Source organism: Synchiropus splendidus, chromosome 1 (genome assembly GCF_027744825.2).
Source record: "Synchiropus splendidus isolate RoL2022-P1 chromosome 1, RoL_Sspl_1.0, whole genome shotgun sequence".
Classification (NCBI taxonomy): Eukaryota; Metazoa; Chordata; class Actinopteri; order Syngnathiformes; family Callionymidae; genus Synchiropus; species Synchiropus splendidus.
The window spans coordinates 5,460,884-5,479,828 of record NC_071334.1 but is presented as its reverse complement, the minus strand read 5'-3'; the positions used below and the strand labels follow the sequence as shown (position 1 = coordinate 5,479,828).

At 44.3% G+C, this 18,945-nt stretch overlaps 1 protein-coding gene across 6 annotated transcripts in view; it reads left to right on the top strand.

Annotated features, from left to right (window-relative positions):
* Positions 1–474: 474 nt before the first annotated feature.
* Positions 475–18,945, top strand: part of lrrk1 (leucine-rich repeat kinase 1) — a 51,719-nt gene continuing 33,248 nt past the window's right edge. For 5 of the 6 annotated variants that reach the window (XM_053853841.1, XM_053853845.1, XM_053853843.1 and 2 more), the window contains exons 1-11: positions 475–616; positions 1,993–2,076; positions 9,536–9,726; positions 10,949–11,120; positions 12,373–12,552; positions 13,556–13,692; positions 13,791–14,017; positions 15,812–15,939; positions 16,022–16,185; positions 17,989–18,126; positions 18,727–18,839. In XM_053853841.1, the coding sequence (XP_053709816.1) occupies positions 2,013–2,076; positions 9,536–9,726; positions 10,949–11,120; positions 12,373–12,552; positions 13,556–13,692; positions 13,791–14,017; positions 15,812–15,939; positions 16,022–16,185; positions 17,989–18,126; positions 18,727–18,839 (1,514 nt within the window). In that variant the 5' untranslated portion in view covers positions 475–616; positions 1,993–2,012. Of the gene's footprint in view, positions 617–1,992; positions 2,077–4,398; positions 4,535–9,535; positions 9,727–10,948; positions 11,121–12,372; positions 12,553–13,555; positions 13,693–13,790; positions 14,018–15,811; positions 15,940–16,021; positions 16,186–17,988; positions 18,127–18,726; positions 18,840–18,945 lie in introns of those variants that run through there. The other variant, XM_053853844.1, reaches the window with a different exon arrangement.

Sequence of the window (18,945 nt, the reverse complement as noted above, 5' to 3'; positions counted from 1 at the left end):
TTGGCTCATTCCTTGTTAAAGGAGTGCCAATTCAGGAGTCTTCAAAATGTATATGTTTGACCTGTGACTTTAACTACATTTTGGCACCTTGTGTTCTTGAGTTTAAAACCCCTGGAGGCCATTATACTTGAGTCATAAGCATCAAAAAGAGTTCCACTGGCCAATTTCTTTTTTGTTTTATTGCTGTTATGAATCTACGTATCTCTTCTTTCTGGCTGAAAATAGTCTCTATCAGCTGAATTGTTGTTCACAATTCCAATGACAGAAGTGGAAAGCAATTTTAGTCATTTTAATTTATGATTAAGTTCTTTATTGCCCTCTTACATCTAGCAGTTTTCATGCTGCTGAAAGGATGCGGTGTATGTGTCTAATTGCTTTTTGAATAATTGAAAGAATCATCTTTAAAAAAAAATAAAACTAGCATTAGGCAAGAACAAAATGTGCGCGCCACCGTGTTTTATTTTGAAGGATACTTCCGGGATGTCTGTGCCTACTTGACGCGCGCGTTTGTCCGGGAAAGAGTTTGCATGCCGAAGATCAGGAAGTGTCACGGATTGATGAGCGAGTCTGACGAACACCTTCGGACATGTCGCTGACCGGAGCTGCTGCACCAACGGTGAGGCAGCACTTCAACTGTATCCACCGGAAGCGTCTGAGCTCTTCTGAACCTTCGCGTTGACGCATGTAGAGAAAAGCTGCAGTTCGTTCCTGGTTCGCGGCTCGTGCGTGTCAACACACACTGGACTGTGACGTGTTTCGCTCTCAGATCCAGCCGTGTGAACGCGGTGTCCAGAAACGTCTTTGAAAAAGTCCGTCCGCGCTCCGAGCCCGCGTCTGAAAACTGTCCGTCCAGGAAACTCTGAGTCACTTAGTGTCTGGGGGAAGCGACTTCTGTTGTTATTCTGAGTGCAGACGTCTTACAGAGCATGCGCAGTCCTGGTGCCGGGGCCCTGGACCCACCGCGGGAGATGGTCAGGAGTAGTGCTGTCATTTTAACGCGTTCATTCGATTTATTAATTAATTTAGCGCAATTAATCATGAGCATCAACGGTTCTTTATTTTGCCTCATTTAGAGGCGTGTTATACTTCTATTATTCATTTTTAATTGCTATATTGAGCTTAAGTTTTTTTTTTATTATTATTGTCATTAACAATAATAATTTATGGATTGTTGTTATTATTATTCTTTATTTATTTTTCTTTATTTGTTTATTTATTTTTGTTAGTATTTATCTGATATTTATTTATTTTGGACATATAGTTTTGGTTTTTGGAAACCGGAGGCCTCAGACTGAAATTTCGTTGCCATATTACAGTCATATGCTTTTGTGCAATGACCATAAAGAAAGTCTAAGTCTAAGTGCCTATTTGAGACAGCCTTATTTTATTTCAGAATGGTATTTATTTAACTGAGTTGCTGTATTTGTATTACATTTTTGAAAACCATCTTATTTTATTTATTTAACTGAGTTGCTGTATTTGTATTACATTTTTGAAGACAGCCTTATTTTATGTATTTCACTGTATTGCTGTATTAGTTTTACATTGTTGAATAATGCACCTGGCCTCACTGGTTTGCGGATGTGCTTGACCTTTACTTTTGGAGTTCATTCATGAAGCACAGTTCACCAATAAAAAATTGGATTTCAAATCTTCTCATCTTACTGTATTAAATTGATTAGTCATGCACTACAATTTTTTAATATCCTCAAATTCTTCATCAGGAGACCTTTAGCAGATATAACATAAAAATGCGATTAATTCGATAAATTTTTTTTAATCGACTGACAGCACTAGTCAGGAGTTATTTGAATCGCACAGAAAAGTGTGACTCAAAACCTGAAAATAAAATCTCTTTGGCATCACCTGAGATGACGCTTGCTTTGTTCAACCCAATAGATTCCAGTCATATTCATATGGAATCTTTTGTCACAACATAGAAGTGTGTTGTTCAGATGAATGTGACTGTGCTGGTTCTCCTCCTCTGTGCAGGACTGACCAGAGGAGGAGGAATGTTCTACTGGTCGGTTGGCAGTCCTCCGGACTCTGGAGGCAGCGAGATGACGCAACCAAGCAGTGAGTACTGTCACTGGTCCCTCTCTGACTCCTCTTCATCTGCCTGCCACCATCATCTCCAGACCTCCGCCCAGCCTGTGTGTGTGTGTGTGTGTGTGTGTGTGTGTGTGTGTGTGTGTGTGTGTGTGTGTGTGTGTGTGTGTGTGTGTGTGTGTGTGTGTGTGTGTGTGTGTGTGTGTGTGTGTGTGTGTGTGTGTGTGTGTGTGTGTGTGTGTGTGTGTGTGTGTGTGTGTGTGTGTGTGTGTGTGTGTGTGTGTGTGTGTCCACACAGCAAATATAGCCAAAAGAGAACTGAAACCACTTCTGTTTGACAACCACAAGGCTTGTTTGTCGCTGCCTCATGTATCAAGCAAATGGACTCCACAAAAGTCACACACACTCACAGAGATGTTGGTGGGAATAGGAGCAATTCTCCTGTAATGGAGAGATGCACAGCTGCTTGTCATCATTTTTATTGAATACTTTTTGGTTACATTGTTGATGACTGGATCTGCTTCACTTCTGCAGTGGTGCTACATTGGAAGGCTGATATTTTTGCTGTTATGTGTCATGGGTGTCTGTGTTATGTGGATGAGTTCCAAGAAGAAGCAAACAGACGATGGTAACGTCCTTTATTAACTCTGCTTAACTCTGCGTAACAATCCACCTGCTGCAATAACTCCTGATCAACTCTTCCTGCAAGTCTCTTGCTTTTTTTTCTTTCAATCTCATACAACACAGTGCCTCCTTGTGGCCACCATGTAGCATGTCATTATTGTGAACACAACAGTCTGGTTGTCATGCAGTGGTTTGTATTGATATGTGGCTGTTGGTGCTGAGGGGTGGCTCCATTGGATTAGATTTTTTTGCTTCGGATTTCGAATAAAAATCCAGAACTCGAACGCCCCCGAAAAAAGCCGGAAAAAACATAACGTGCGCGGACCGATCAGCTGACCCACGACGCGCTTTGTTATTGTGTGTAACGCAGCCTCTGTATGCAGACGTGTCCCGTTAGCTCCATTTACTGACTGTTTTTTCTTCATATTGAGGTGTAAAACCTTTCCTGTCTCCACACTGGACCGTGGTAGAGTGTCACAGGGGAGGTGCTGGAGCGCTCACTCCAGGGTTTGATGTCCTGTTGTGGGCTGGAGCTGGGACAGGGATGAGGCCAGTCTGGGACAGAGCGTGACTTGGTTTATGACTTTGTCACAGCCAAACTGCACAGAAGCGCACATTCAGAGCTGGACACGCACCAGGCACCTCTTCACTTCTGGAGAGACGTCACTCACTCAGCAACCCCTCCCACATGCAGCGGCCACACACATAGAGGAACAGCCACCTGCAGCAGACACTCGACATTCACTCCTACAAAAGACTGTTTTAAGGCTTGGAACGCATTAGTTCTTTTTCCATTCATTTGGAAAAATTGTGGTCGAGAACCGAGGTACCACTGTATTGTCAAATGTAGACCAAGGACTCGCGTAGCAGATGGCGCTGTGTCACTCCACAGCGCCATCTAGCAAACGCACCACAGACTGCATTCATGATATAGATCCATATGAAGTGACTTCATATGGATCTATATCATGAATGGCTAGAAAGGCCAGACACATGGGAAGTGTGGCCCTGAGTTTTATGCTGGTTAGCTCTGTGCTAACATGTTAGCGCTCTCACAGTATAGCTCTGGAGGATGGTAGCTACTGGAATAACACCATCTATGCCGTGGATGGTCGTCCTGGGCTGTAAAACTGCAGGGAAAGTAGTTGGATATTGGTTATGTAATCCAGCTGCCATGGCGTCTCTCTCCTGCTGCATCTGCGCTTTGGTCTGTGATAACACAGGTTCTCAATCACTGAAACTATTTAGCCCCCAAATATTACTGTCAGAACCTGTTCTGGCTCCTTGTTTTTGCATGTCCACTGCTTTGTGTATTGATAAAAAATGAAAACTACTCTTTATAAATACGCAAATACAACCCTGCATACAGTTAAACCTTCTGAACATTTTTTCCACGTGCAATAGCGTCTATCCTTTGTTGTTTCCTTCTCTTCTCACCAACCGTTGGGAGTCGTATCTTCAAAGAAGCCGAGCACAAGCTGGTTTAGTGAAGTATTTTAGATGTGTCCATCTGTGGAACTACTGTTCTGTCTCCAAGTAGACTTGACAGTTTGGGTATTTTTGTCAGAAATCAAATTAAAAATTGTAATAAACAGATGAGCAAGAGTCATGAAGAGAAATCAGGGCGTGTGGCTCTCAGGAGCATCGTCCCCCACCACCTCCCCCCTCCTCAGGTTTCTCTCTCTGACTGGTACCTCCCCCCGCGGTCCCTCCCTCAGCAGCCTGCTGGAGAGTAGGACAGATGCTGCAGCCTCCCCGGCTAGTGTTTGGCTATGCACTGAAGATGGAGAAGGCGAGGTGAAACTGTGAGATGTTTCGGAGGCTGGAAGACGTCGAGGATGTGCAGATTTGCTCTTAGCAGGTCAGTGAGGGAGACGGAGCGCGCTGCTTCTTTGTTTACGTGCTGCAGCGTCTTCTCGCTGCGATGTTCTTAGTTGTTGTCGTCTGGAGGTTTGCCTGGGTTCCCATTCAAACATCGGCCAGATCGACAGGTGCCTTGGAAAAGTCATAAGCTGGTCGACGCCGCCCGAAAAAAGCGGATTCTTTTTCTGATTATGGTGATGGTGTCCCACTTCTCTGAAGTGCCTCATGTTGATGGTGTAGTTGAGGGGTCCTCAAAAGGCCAGGGTTGGTGCGCGTTTTTGTTCCGCTGTCAGCCAAAACAGGCAGCACCTCTCTGACCATCAGACGCCTTGTTGGTTGAACTTTCTCTGCTTGATTGTTTGGAACAAAAACCTGCACCCCCGGCTCTTTGAGGACCTAGGTCAATCCCCTTGCCGTGAGATCACTGAAGTGTCATGAAGTTCTATGATACAGAAGGCATGAACAGCGGAGAACTGTCCTGCATCTTTCTTGCCATTGGAGGATCCAGAATCCAGAAGAAGCTTTGATGCACTCCTTTTATTTCACGTGGAATGGTTTAAAAAAAGAAAAACAAGATAGCTATTAAGCTGTAGGTAGCTTTTCCCCCTCTTGTTCACCTCCTTTGATCCTCTCTGGACGACTCAAATTCTGCTCCCGACCTCAGCAGCCGTTGTGCCTCTCTCTTGTTTACACACATTATGCTCCATTGAAGTCCCTGACTTCCTCGTACTTCCTCTGTCAGAGGCGGTCTTCAGATCCTCAAAGACTATGCAACTCTGTACTTTCCTCTACCAACATCCTCAGAGAAAGTAACGGATCTGTGGTGCTCTTTCTTTGCATCATCCACGCTCATCCTCTCCGGAACTACTCTCACTTCCACCTTGCTCATTTCTGGTCAGCCATCATCTCTTCCTCTCCTCCTCCTCTCTCTCTTATTCCCTTCATTCCTCAGTCCCCTGAAGTATCCATCTTTCTCTCAGACTCTTTGCTTGATGACACATCCGTCATCGACCTTACCTTCCTAAACCTGCTGTGTAAAAATGTGTTAAGAGTATAATTAGATGCAATGCTAACTGCCATCCAAATAGAATAAACTTCATCGATAGATCGACCGATTTATCGGCGCAGATATGGCCATAACAAGTGAGGAGTGAAGTTTCCGTTGTGGGTTTGAGCTGTTCATTGTTCACTGAAAAGAATGAAGAAAGGGAAGTTATATATTTATGAATTTCAATGTTTTCAGTTCTTCTCATTTCTTTCTCAGTATTATAATTGTTTAATAGGTTTGTGTAATAAATAAAAAAGTGGCTTTTGTGTGTGAAAAATAAGAAATAAATCGGTGCACCTGGACAAAAAATGTTGTTGATGACACTTGGAGGAAAATTGGAGGAAGTCAAACACAAATGTTTTTTTTATCGCATGTACAAGATTGAACATTTTTGTGTGAAACTGTCACCAAGTTAGAAGCAGCTTAGCCTTCGTGCAGGGTTAATGGCAGGTGACCCATGCCATTGATCCCTTACAAACTCATTACCCACCATAATTCCTGGCTCACACCACAAAATTGAAGTCCAAACAGAGACTTGACTGTCTGAATGTGTTGAGTTCTAACTGCAGAACTGTTGACCACAGTCATCTTTTTGTGCTTTTGTTTCTGTTATCTATTCTTGGAAAGATAAAAAGTCTATAAGACACTGTTTAATATCCCGTTTGGTCGTTTCATTGATGTCAGTTTTCCCCACATTTTTATGCCTAACCTTGCATTGTACGTCGATCATTTCTTCCTCTGCACTGACTGTCTCTGTTTCTCTGGGAAATCACGCAACTTGTCGTGAAGCTGCGCAGACGCCGACCTGTGGCAGCAACAGGGAAACGGTTAGACGAGAAGCTCATTGTTTTATTCTGGCACTTCCTCTAATACATGCCTGGTGGTCCTGATGACAGTATTGTGGAATCGCACCATAATTCCTGTAAGAAGTCTTTTAAAAGCAAGTTGGCCAGCTCCACAAATTCAAATCAATAATGTTCTATTGAAAGTGACCGTGTACATGCAGCTCTCTTGGTTAAGGAGACTTGCTGTACATGGTGCTGTCCTCCAAGCAGAACTCACCACTTGATCTCATTACGCTGGTGTTGGCTTGTATTGTGTTCCACCATTAGCGCATGAACATCATACAACTATTGTTTGTACAACCACAAGGTGTCAGTTTGCTTTACCGTACCCCAAAGGCAACTGGCTGCACAGACATTATTCTAGGTTAAAAACATCTCCGCCAGTAGTTCACTTCATGCCTCGAGGTACAACATCATTTGTAGTTTTTATTATTCTGTGCAAGACGTGACGGAAAAGTGGTGATATATTGTCACTGTTAGTGGTGCACAGATCGCCTTTTTTTCCACAAATAATCACACACTCAGGTCACTATTTAATGTTTATTTATTTTTTTATATTAATTATGCAAACCTACTAAATAACAACAATACTGAACAACACTGTGTAGAAAACATTGCAACTTGTAAAGCAAATTAAATAACATATGAACAATACAAAATGCAAAGTGATTAATATATAAAAAAAAAAAAGTTTTAGTGAAAAAAGTTTTCAGTGAACAATGCACTGATCAAACCCACAATGTAAACTTCACCCATCACTTGTTAAGTAGCGGAATGTTGCCTTATCACCCGACAGGTCACTTGTCTTCTCGCCGACTACATATCCAGGGAATGCGTATCTGGGTTCCAGGTGCTATTAGCTGCTGAACACTCTGGTCTTTGACAACAGAACACGGCTGCTTGGTTGCCTGCGGTTAGCTCCGGTTAGCTTAGCTTTCGTTGGTTAGCCTCTTGGTAAATTCGGAGAACTGCATTTCGATTGTCATTTTCCTGGACGGTGAAGTGTTGCCAAACGGCCGCCATCGTGACTGGTCTACTCTGCAGGTGGGGCTGCAGCGTGACAACAAGCCGCTTTTTTTGTCCCTTTTACATCGTGATCTAAGAACAATTTTTAAAAACACAATTTTTAAATTATAAAATAGCACATTATTCAAATGAATAAATAAATAATTTTAAAAATCGTTGTATATTTGCCATTTGATTGGCCGATCATGGTGACTTCAGAAATGCACCGATAAATCGGCCGGCCGATCGGTGAAGCCCGAGCCCCGTATTAATGCCTGGTCAACACAATAAGCAGCTCATGTGTTCCTTCTACAAAGAGGGATTGCATCTGTAGCAATTTTCATTTTGTCCTGCTGCTGTAGAAACCACGAGCAGTTGAGCTTCCCTGGTGTAAAAGCATGTTAATGACTCACAGGCTAATATAGGACTCATGGCCACAGTGAGTCACAGTGACAAAGCATCGTACACACTTACAGTACTTTCCCACTGTGTTTTGTTAGAATCGCCCCAGAAGTCTATGCTACATGCTGTTTAAACAAAAGGATGGTGGTGTCATTTGATCCATCTCAAGGTCTTTTCCGGACTTGACTGGTCAGCCGATTGGAGGAATATTGATTTAAAAACTGGGAGCCTAATGGCTTCTCTCCTTCCGGCCGTCTCATATTCCACCGGCAGCACTGTCTGCCTGCCTCTCTCACTCTTAATTATTCATAGAAAATCTGCAGGGTGGGATGCAGCAGACACGTGCAGCCCAGATGCTGCTGCAAGTTGGAATGTCACCGTCCTGGATGCAGTGGTACATGTGGCTGTTAAGGTTTTGTGATCAAGACACACCGCGCTCTGCCCAAAAGATACGCTTTGAATGACAGGGTTATGCTGCGCCTAGAAAGGGCAAGAGCATGGCCCTCAGGCCAGCCTTCACTTTTTGGACTGCAGGGCGTGTTCAGCTGCATCTCTGCCAGTCAGTCTGTGGACAGCCAGCGTCACAGACATCTCAGTTCTCACCAGGATCTTTCCCAGCAGTGGCTGGTGTCTCCAACCCAGGATGGGGGCAGCAATGTTTTGAAGTTTGACAATGCAGAGAGCATTATACACCCTTCATTTAGGTCCTACTCTACTGATGGTGAGGGAGCCCTGACATTGGAGTCATATTTCACCACGTATTGACCAAAAAAAGCTGTAAACTCACCCATTGCTGGGGGGTGGGGCTGACGCACTGGGGAGAAGCCTGCAGATGCCTTGCTACATCGCAGCGTTTATGGAAACCCACCCATCCTCGATCTGAACCCTTATGTCTGTTAGAATCTTTTAATCCATCTTCCAGTGGAAGTTCTCTCAGACATGGTTTTTCATCACATTCAGCAAAGTTGCAGTGGGAAACGACAGGAAGAACAGGGCGTCTTTAGGGCATTTCCACGACTCCCTGTTCGCTAAAAAGCCTGTTGGAGGTGGTGCAGATCTTGGTGCCCTTTAATATAAAGTGTGCACTTTGAGCCTACTTTAGGTTTTTACAACTCTTGCAGGCCACGTAACAGTTTTTTTGTGGATTTGCAAAACAAACAGAATGCGCCAGGATTCATGTAGGGTGGTGTTTTTTGCTGGAGCTACTGGAGGTCAGGCGTTTTTAGCTAGGAGGGTGTCTGGGTGTCTGCAAAATATGAAAAAATGGACACCCGATTCTCGACCGTAGCTTGGCCGCCAGATTCCGCCGGTATGTGGCGGCATGTTTTCATGTTTTGAAGACGCCCAGACGCCCTCCGAGCAAAGAGCCTGCTGGAGGTACTGGAGGTCCACCTGGAGGTTTGGAACTCTCAGACCTCTGAGTCACTCTGAGTTATCAAAAACTTTTTTTTTTTTGGTTTTCTAAATTGTGTTTTTTTTAATACGCTGCGCAATTCTCCACTTCTGCTGCGTAAGCATCGGGAGGCTAAATGGACCACTCACTCGTTCCTGCTCTGTGCGGCCTAATCCATTTGGCTCCGCTCTGGTTAATAAGGTGACCTACTTGCTGCTGACTTGTGAGATGGTGTGGCCCACCTGCTCTCATGGCTTTGCACTTGCTGCCTTCTGATTCCAACATGCCTCCGTCGTGTGTCTCCAGGCCCAGGGGATGAGATGGGAGCCAAGATTTCCTTGGTGGAGAGTGCTGCCCCCCGCCCGGCACTGACTCCTTCTCCCACTCTAGAGAACATCCAGGCAGCATACGAAGGTGGAGAAGAGGACTCTGCGCGGGAGCTGATCCAGCAAGCCTGCTGCGTGGAGTGCAGCGCCGGGATGCCCCGGATCGGCGGGGTGCGTACTGCCATGCCCTACCTGAACATGCCTTTGATGTTTACTGGAGCTTTGGTTCCATTTTGTTCATCATATTTCATCGTCATCGCTTGCGGCAACTTTGTCTCCAGTAATGCACAAGTGCCACTGCCATTCTATAGTTCTCTGAATCCAACTCAGAGTTACGCTTCCGTATTTGATCCGGCAGCTGTGTGAGAATTCCTCTGGTGTGTTGCAAATAATTAAATCCCTTCTGTGTCTCCCCTCCGTTCCTTTGATGTGGAGCTCCACGCTTCCTCTGGGGCATTTTTTTTCCTTCTTACATTCGGATGGATTGGAACAGGCAGCAGGGATTTGGCCCACTTCTTTCTGTGCCAGTATTATGGATTACTCTGCCAAAAACTTCCCCGACTAACTCATTTCAAGGGAAGTACAAGACGCTTTAGCGCTGTTATGAACAAGCCTTCCAGCATTATCGGGGGTTCAAAAGCATTTGAATTGACAGTTCCTGCCTGTAGTTGACTCAAGAACTCCTTTGTACACCACGCCATCGTACTCTACAACTCCTCACTTGGGGGGAGGAAGTAGTAAGGTACACTACGCTTTACCACATAGTAATGGACACCTGCTTTTACAATGTGCAATAACCATCCCTACGGTGCAATAACCCTTTTTAATCTAGTTTAATTTTTAACTTTTTTTTTTTTTTATTATATATATATATATTTTTTTAATCTTATTTTATTTTCAATTGTATTTTTACTTCTAGGTTATTAGTATTATTATTTTTATTTCATTTGTATTTTTTTTTTATTCTCTGTGTGATGCTCTTCCTAACTACATGCCCTTTCTTGCCTCTATTGTTACTGGAAACGTAAATTTCCTGGAGGGAGTCATCCCAAAGGGATCAATAAAGTCAAGTCTAAGTCTAAGTCTAGTGTAAAATACATGTTTGTTTGGACTTTCAGAGGAGAAAAGATTGTGTAGCGTTCACGTGACTGCTTTAGTTGAGTCAAGCCAAAATGAAATAGTTCAGAGAGAATTCAACTGATCATTATATGAGGCTCCCTTTTTCAGGAGGATTCTCTTTCTGATATTTTGAATTAGACATGGCAGTTGTGAGGCAACTCATGTCTAACTATCTTCTGCACTTCAATGGCAATACACACATACAGTAAAGTGCCCTCGCACTGGATCCTCATGGTAACTTCTGAACCTTACGCCAGGCCATCTGTTTTTGCAGACGAGTCTTCTGTGTGTGGCCGTGCAGCACGGAGACCTGCAGAGTGTCTGTTACCTCCTCAAAGAGGCCCGAATCCCTGTTTCCCAGGAGCCGTCCAGTGGCAACCCGGCAATCCTGGCGGCTTACTACGGTCACACCAGTGTGGTCCAAGAGCTGCTGGGCGCCATGTCAGGTACAGTAGGGGGCGCTTGAACGTGGCTGTGGCAGAGGGAGCTCCTGCCCTTGCACTTCCAGCCTCTATATGGGATCCAGCTGTGCTGAGAGCAATCCATGCTGCTTCTTATTGGTGGTGGGTTGACCAGGCCTTGTCAGCCCCCTCTGCCTCCAAACACTGCCATGGTGCATGTCGACAGCCTCTCAGTACTGGACGCTGCTGAAGAAGCCATAAAATTCAAGCCATTTATTATTTTTATTGACTATCAAATGGATTTTTGTTAATAATAAATTAATTTTACTCTGCTTTTTCTGAAGGCCTTCGCTCTTTATGTTGAGGAACTCCAGCAATAGTTGGATTTGTCAGATTCCAGTCCGTTCGTCTCTAGCTCAGCACTTAAATAATCTTTTAATAGTCTTCTCTCTGATTTGATGGTGATTTTGATGCCAAAAAAACAGTTGTGCGTTTCCTTCTCAAGTGCTTGGATTGTGATCCCAAATTCCGTCAAAATGTACCAGCACTTTTAGAGTGTAAAATGAAACCTGGACTGAACTGTCACCTTCAAAACAACTGAATTTGAACCAAATGCTTGAATCTTAAAACCTTCTACTCACTGTACCTAAGTTATTGTTCTAGACTTCCTTCTTCAATGACTGACTGGTCACAGACCTCATGTTCGACAAAGACAGACTACAAATACAAACGTAGTCAACATGTTTCCACTCTGTTTAAGCGTGTCAAGTACTCTTCAACCTGGTGTGGAGTCACATGAGATGGCAACTTATCAACTTACCATCCAAATCACAAAAATGCGATAAGACATTACATTGAATCTTGATTCTTGGTGTTGCCCTGAGATATTGTGCTATGTTCTCAGATGGCATTTGACATGTCAGTCTCTGACAAAAATGGTCATTGAGCCTGAGGCTGGACTCAGGAGCCAAATGTGAAGCATACATGGAGTCCACAGGAATCTTTCCTGGTCATCCCCCAAATCCATCTTATCCCATTTCTCCTCCTGAACACGTTGTCAGAATCTTTCTGTAACTTTGAGAGTTATGTTGCTCCTGCCTTTGTGTCGATGACTTAGTGGGGAAAGTAAAAATAAGTAGATTTTCTTTCGCTAGCAACATGTCTGTCATTGCCACTAGTCTGTTCCTCTATACTAGGTGAGAAGTCATGATCAGTTGAATGAGGTTTGGCGTGACCTCATGAAGTACTGCGGCTTATTCTGATGTTTTGCTTCATTGTTTCTCCATCTGCCTCTCAGGTCCGCGCTTGAGGAAAGACCTGCTCAACTGGATGCTGGCCACATCTTGCCAGCAAGGTCATCTGGATATGGTCCGCCTGCTGGTTCTCACCTACAGTGCCGATGTTAAAGACTGTGCCATCCACACTGGGGACTTTGCCGTCATCAATGGCCTCCCGCTCTACGCCGCCGCGCAGGCAGGTATCAGAAACCAGTCCCTCTTCAGTGGCGCAATCCTGACCGGAGGGTTTCGCTTCAGGGCCACAGTGGGTGCAGGTGTAGACAGAGTATAGGAGAGGCAGTTTTTATTGATGCTCAAAGTCAAACACAAGTTTAAATGAATTTATTTATTACCCCACTTTCATTTACCCGCATAAATAGATGACTTCATATTTGACATGTTATTAGTGGTCAAACAAGCTAAACAAAACAAACAAAGGGGTCAGGGAGCCTTGGCAGAGGCAATAATCAATTATGAATACATGTGTTCAGATATTTGGCTGCTGACTGATAAGCTGTAATTCCCAGTCTATAACCTGCTGGTCTGAACCCTGCAGCTCATACAGCGACACAGCTAATATATGGATTTTCACAGGCTAAAGAGCCTCATGCTGCCAAAATATTGAGCCTCGTCACATCAAACCCATGACATCACAGTCGTTTTATTGACCTTAAAGCGCTCAAAATGCTCTGTTTTTGCCCGCGTGTCCGCAGCTCCGCCCACAGAGTCGATCTCCTGGAGGAGCGGAGACAAGAAGCAGCAGCTGAGACCGGCTGTGGTGTCGGAACTTGGGACTCATTTTGAGCGCTTTCATGTCAATAAAAGATGTGAGGAGTTGATGATTCCAGTTCAGAACATTGGCCAGTTTGTTTCATGAGTCAGTCTCCATGCTGGAGCCCGTTTTCCAAACTAGTTTAGAAGTGATCCTCATGCGTTTTTAAGCCTTTCCACGGTGCAGACAGCACCACTGCACCCACGGCTTATAGAGCACTGCTGCTTATGCAGTTAACAGGAGTTAAATTTGTGAGTAGCAGTTGAATAGCTTCATGTCCACTGCATCCACCAAAGGACTCAGGAGGATGGTCAAAATAAGTTCAGCTGCAGGAGGCCGTGCCAACTGCAAATGGGAATTACGGGATAATGAGGAAGACAAAGTCTGTTAGTTAAGTCGATGACTATCGTTGGCTGTTTTGTGCATCAAAGGAAATGAGGATATCGCAGACTTCCTGCTGCAAAGTGGTGCAGCGTTCTCCTCGTACACGCTGATGGACCACCCGACCTTCAGCAGAAACCTCCTCAGGAAAAAAGTCCAAGAATTGGAGAGTGTGGAATCTGAGCAGGTTGGTGTGACTGGAAAGTAACTGCTTGCCTAAGAAGACGTGCTCCCTCGCCCGTCCTCCTCATCCCTCTGATTGGTCATAATGCTGATTCACCTCAGTCTGTGAGAGTGTCCTGGAGTGGCCTGCAGCTGCCCTGGCTGGAGCTGGACTGGTTCATGGACTTCTCATCAGGCATCACCCACTTGGACCTGTCGTCTAACCGCCTGGCCACGCTGCCCTCTGTGGTGCCCTGGGGCCTCATTCACCTCTCGGACCTCAATCTGTCCAACAACCAACTGAAGCAGCTGCCCCCTGCTGCCAGCTCCCGGGAAGTCATCTGCACCAGGTACATGCCACCGTGAAGGCTCTGAAAAAGGCTGTTTCATACCTTCTGCTCTTAGAATTCTCTAAATGCACTGATAAACTAAAGCATCGTATGACGGCAGTCCAGGTCTGAATAGTTTTGACCAGTACCTCGTATTTGCTTGTGGACAGTCTCATAAACAGGTATATTAAAAGATGGTCTCCATTATGTAGTAAAAGTGTGATCGATTCATGTATTAACTGAGGCAGCAGCTCAAACTACTGTGTTGCTGTAAAGTGGAAGCTGATGGAATAGAAGGGCTAAAAAAAGAAACCATCCATCCATCCCTGCCTTCTTGGTGAGGGGATGCTGATCATTAAAGTCGAGAGGGATGCAAAAGCGATCGGACTGGATCGAGCATTGATTCACAGGTCACATTTATTTGTTTGACTGTTTAAATGAATGTTGATAAACTGTGAAATTTAAGGACCATCCTTTTTCGGTCAGAAACCTGTGAAAGTAGAGTTGCGCTTATAGAAGAAATACGTTTATGCCCTCAATAATTGCACTCAGTGGTTGTTGAAATGCTGTATTCCAAGTTTCTTATTTTAATCTACAAATCTTTCACCAAAATCACCCTGATTTTGACCCCCATCTGTCCCGGAAGATCAAGTTTGCCAGTGAACTTTCAGTTTAACACCCTCTCCAAGCATTGTGGTGCACACTTCCTCCACATGTGCCGATGCACTTCCACAGCAACTTTGTTTTCCCTCATTTGTCATGATCAATTCCCTTCCCATATATTATTTTTGCCCAGATTCCTTCATGTATTCCAGTTGTGAGACTCATCTGATCACGATTAATGGCAAATGAATCACACATTTTTTATCTTTTCTAAATGTTCTATGGAAGGAATAGCAACTCCAGACTTTCCTCATGCGAACATAACAGATACTGCCATTTATTGACAGTTAACTCGGCCTTAGTGCGGTTAATCGAAGTGAAAAAACAAAAAAATCTGTTGACAGCCCTAGAAAAAATTAGATTTCTCAAATGTATTCAGTACTTTTGTTTGCTTATATACATCTAATTTTGTGATCGTAGATTACTATACAAATCCTGTTCTGTTGTGAAATCGTCCTTTAAAGTTTGGACTTGCCATTTCTTGTCTACAGTTGCAGATGTTTACTCCTGGGGGCGCTAACATAATACGCTACAACAACATGAACTGTTTTTTACAACAGTGTATTTACACAAATCGGGTACATTGCCGTCCTCTGCCTCTGGAGTGAAGTGAATAGTCTTCATGTTTGGCCAGTCAGGTCCATGCTCATACATCTATAATGTGCCACACTGATGAATGGAACAGAATATTATCCATGTATTATTCTGAAGATTCAGATATTATTTTAGTAAATTTTTTCATATGTCTCTGGCGCCCTCTACTGAGCAGCCGCCGCTGGTTGTCCCTAATAATCCACATTTCCAACATCTAATTTGGTGTGGAGTCAGGGTAATGTGTTCTCCTTTGCACCTCAGCAAGTACAGATTATTACCAGATAAAGAAGGAATTATATGAGCGAAGAAGTAACCCAGACTCTCTTGTGTTGTGAGTCAAAGGTGAAGGAAGACAGTTTGTGTTTTAAACCCTGGAGAATCACTGTGCTAAAAGTAGCTGTATCAAAAGAGTTAAACAAGTTTCTCCTCTTAGACTGTTGGATAGAGTTTTATTCGGGCTGCGACTGAAATGTTGGCCCCTTGTGTGCCTGACTGGACTTGTCACATTGCCCATCCCCATATTTCTCAACACCACCCTGTGTGCTTCTTTGGCTCCAGGTTACAGCGGGTCAATCTCTCCCAGAACCTGCTGACCAGTTTGCCGCTTCCCCTGCTCCACCTGACCAACCTAGAGAGGCTTTCTGCAGCCAAGAACCAGCTGACCGAACTGTTTGAAGTCCCTGCCTGTAGGTCCCAGACATATGCCGCAGTGTCAGACTTAAGGTGACTGGAGAGTTGTGGACACTCACTCGCTCCTTTCTTTTCAAGCGACCAACTGGATCGGACTCCGTTGTCTTGAAGAGCTGGATGTGTCTGACAACTCTCTGACCAGTCTTCCCACGTCCATAATGCACTGCCTTAAATCCCTGAGCGTCCTGAACGTGAGCCGCAACAAGCTGGCAGACTTCCCGGACCCCTGGGCCTGCCCTCTGGTGACTCTCTTCTTCTCTTTCTTCACTGGTGTCAGTGGCTTTTGATTTGCTCACACTTGACCTTGTGCCATCATCTATTTTGCATCATGGGTGCATGCATTAGTCATGTCTTTATATGGATTTAGAGAATGTATACTGGATGTTTATGATCATGTCTGGCAAGTGTTTAAGTGGTAAACACTCATAATACATTTTTAAAACCTGGTAGTCACAGTACAGGATGATACACCTCCAGAAAGCCGTGTAAACGCATTCTTCTTATAAATGGACTGGCGATGCATTATAGATGAGACATTTGGTGAGTGCATTGACTGAATTCATTGTTAATAGAGTATCGTTAATCTTCATATATTTCATTTTGCTTCTGGAGTGCGGGTGTGGGCTTGTTTATACTGCTGTGTGGGGACCAATTCTTGACAAAACACTATCCTCGTGGGGACCTTATGTCCTCATGGGGACATTTTGCCGGTCCCCACAGGTAGAAAACTTCAAAATAACTGGCTCAATATAACTGGGTTTCAGTTTGGTTCAGAGTCCTGGTGAACCAGGAGCCATGTGTTTTGGATGGTTAGGTTTAGGGGGAGAGGCTGGGGAAAGGGATATGACAATGAGAAACCTCACAATGTCCCCACAGGGATGTTCGTGTTCTTGTACTTCTACCTGTGTGAGAAGCTGTATGAGTTTTTAATCGACAGAGTGAGGATATTTTGGCTGCTCACTTTGTCAAGCCTCAGTTTGAGGGTTAAAACTACAAAATGAGTCGACTCTTCAAGAAGGTTCGTTTGCGCTCTGGCGCTGCCAAGAGGACATTAAATATAAGATTCTGCAAGCATGAACTGAAGCCCAAAACATTCAGTAGGATTGTCATCAACAATACAAGACATAGATGGGGGTAAATGCTATAATGGTGTTTAGGAAGACATGGATAAGATGCACACACACACACACTTTTATTCAAAAATTGATTTTTTTCAACTGTTTTTGGACTCTGTTGGACTCTGGACTCCCTGTTTCTTTTCTTTGACAGAATTTCCCCCGCAATCTGTGATCCATCGTACTGACCTTGTTGGCAGAGATAAGATCGAAGTGTGTGTGTGGGTGTGCGTGCATGTGTTTAAGCTTATGTATTCTAAACAGGACTAATTTGGGGGAAACACCTCCTTGTGGGGACCTTATGCCTTTGTGGGTCCCTTTTGCCGGACCCCCCAAGGTTAACACGCTGGGGATGAGAGGTCCCCACAAGGAAGTCAGCTGAACTGTAAGCCAGTTCTTGTTTGTTATTGATATGGTGTGAGACATAAGGTTAGAGAAGGGTCTTCATGGACCATGATGTTTGCTGATGGTGAAGTGATTTGTAGTGAGAGTAAAGATTGAAGCTTAGGAGAACCAAGATAGAATTTGTATTTGTAGATGACAGAGGAAGGAAGACCGGTGAAGTTGCAGGGATTCATGGAGCTGAAGAGGAGAGTGTAGACGGGGCGGCAATCAATTTATGATGTTTCAGGAAACAGTAATTCCAGAGGTCACTCGGTGGCACTCAGGCTTTGAATCTTTGGCTTTGAACAGTTCTTTTGGTGTAAACGCCCCTCATTTTTCCATTCATTTAGAATGGGATAACTAGGACAAGGCAGGTTGTGTTGAGACAGGTAGTGAGGTGAACGTGTCACAGGAATACGCGAGAAAGGGAGCGATGTCTGTGGTGCTGCTGCTGTTGCTTCTGCTGTGTTAAGAAACCGAACTAGACTTTTCTCTCCTATTCACTGAAGCTGCTGAATAGATGACTCTGTCTCTCTTCCACGGCAGACACTCTGTAAAGCCTCTTCCAATCTCATCACGTGTCTTCCGGAAACCATCTCCATCTTCTGGAGGAATCAGCTGCAGGAGGTGGACTTCTCCGACAACTGCCTGAATGAGTTGCCCTCATACATCTTTGAACTGGAGGTTTGACTCTTCAATTTTTAACACCGGAGTAAATCACTGCAATGTCCTACCTGACCAGCAGGTGGCGGTGTTGTTTCAGGTTTCGGGTCCTTTCGTTCGCTCACTGGTCTCAAATCTCCGTCGGTTTTAACCGATTAAAGATTTACTTGTTCACATTTGTCATCCAGAACAGATAAACTAGGGGGCGCTAGAAAGTTGTGTTAGTCTTTCACGTGACTTAAATGACTTATTATGATTTAAAAAAACACTCTTCAATTTACTTACCTCATACTGTGATCATATGAATTGATCGTAACATCTGAGCCAATAAATCCGTCGGATTGAATCCGTCCACGGTATCGTCCTTGGCGTTGCATTGTGTGAGGCTTTTATACACAGTTAAATATTTGTGACCTGAAGGGTCTCTGAGGACTGAGTGAAAGCAAACACAAGGGTCTTTCATTGGCCGGCTCATATCATGATATATATGGAATCTATCCAGCAACACTCTCCACCAGCTGCTTTACGTTTGGCTTCCTAGAAAAAGATAAATGTTAGTGTGTGACTTTTCACCATCTCATTCCACCCCCCACACCCCTTCCCTCCCTCGACCCCCTCCAGTCTGTGCTCTCATTGAAACTCTGTGGGAATAACATTGCCACACTCCCACCGCTCGCCAAGTGGAGTTGCTGTCAGCTCAGGACACTGGACCTTTCTAGGAACCAGCTGGGCAAGTGAGTCCAAACACACCCACACACATACGTCCGCCGCATGCTGTTTTCATGCATACATCTGTGTGTTGATACTCGGTGAACCTCAATTATCCACAGGTCATTGCTT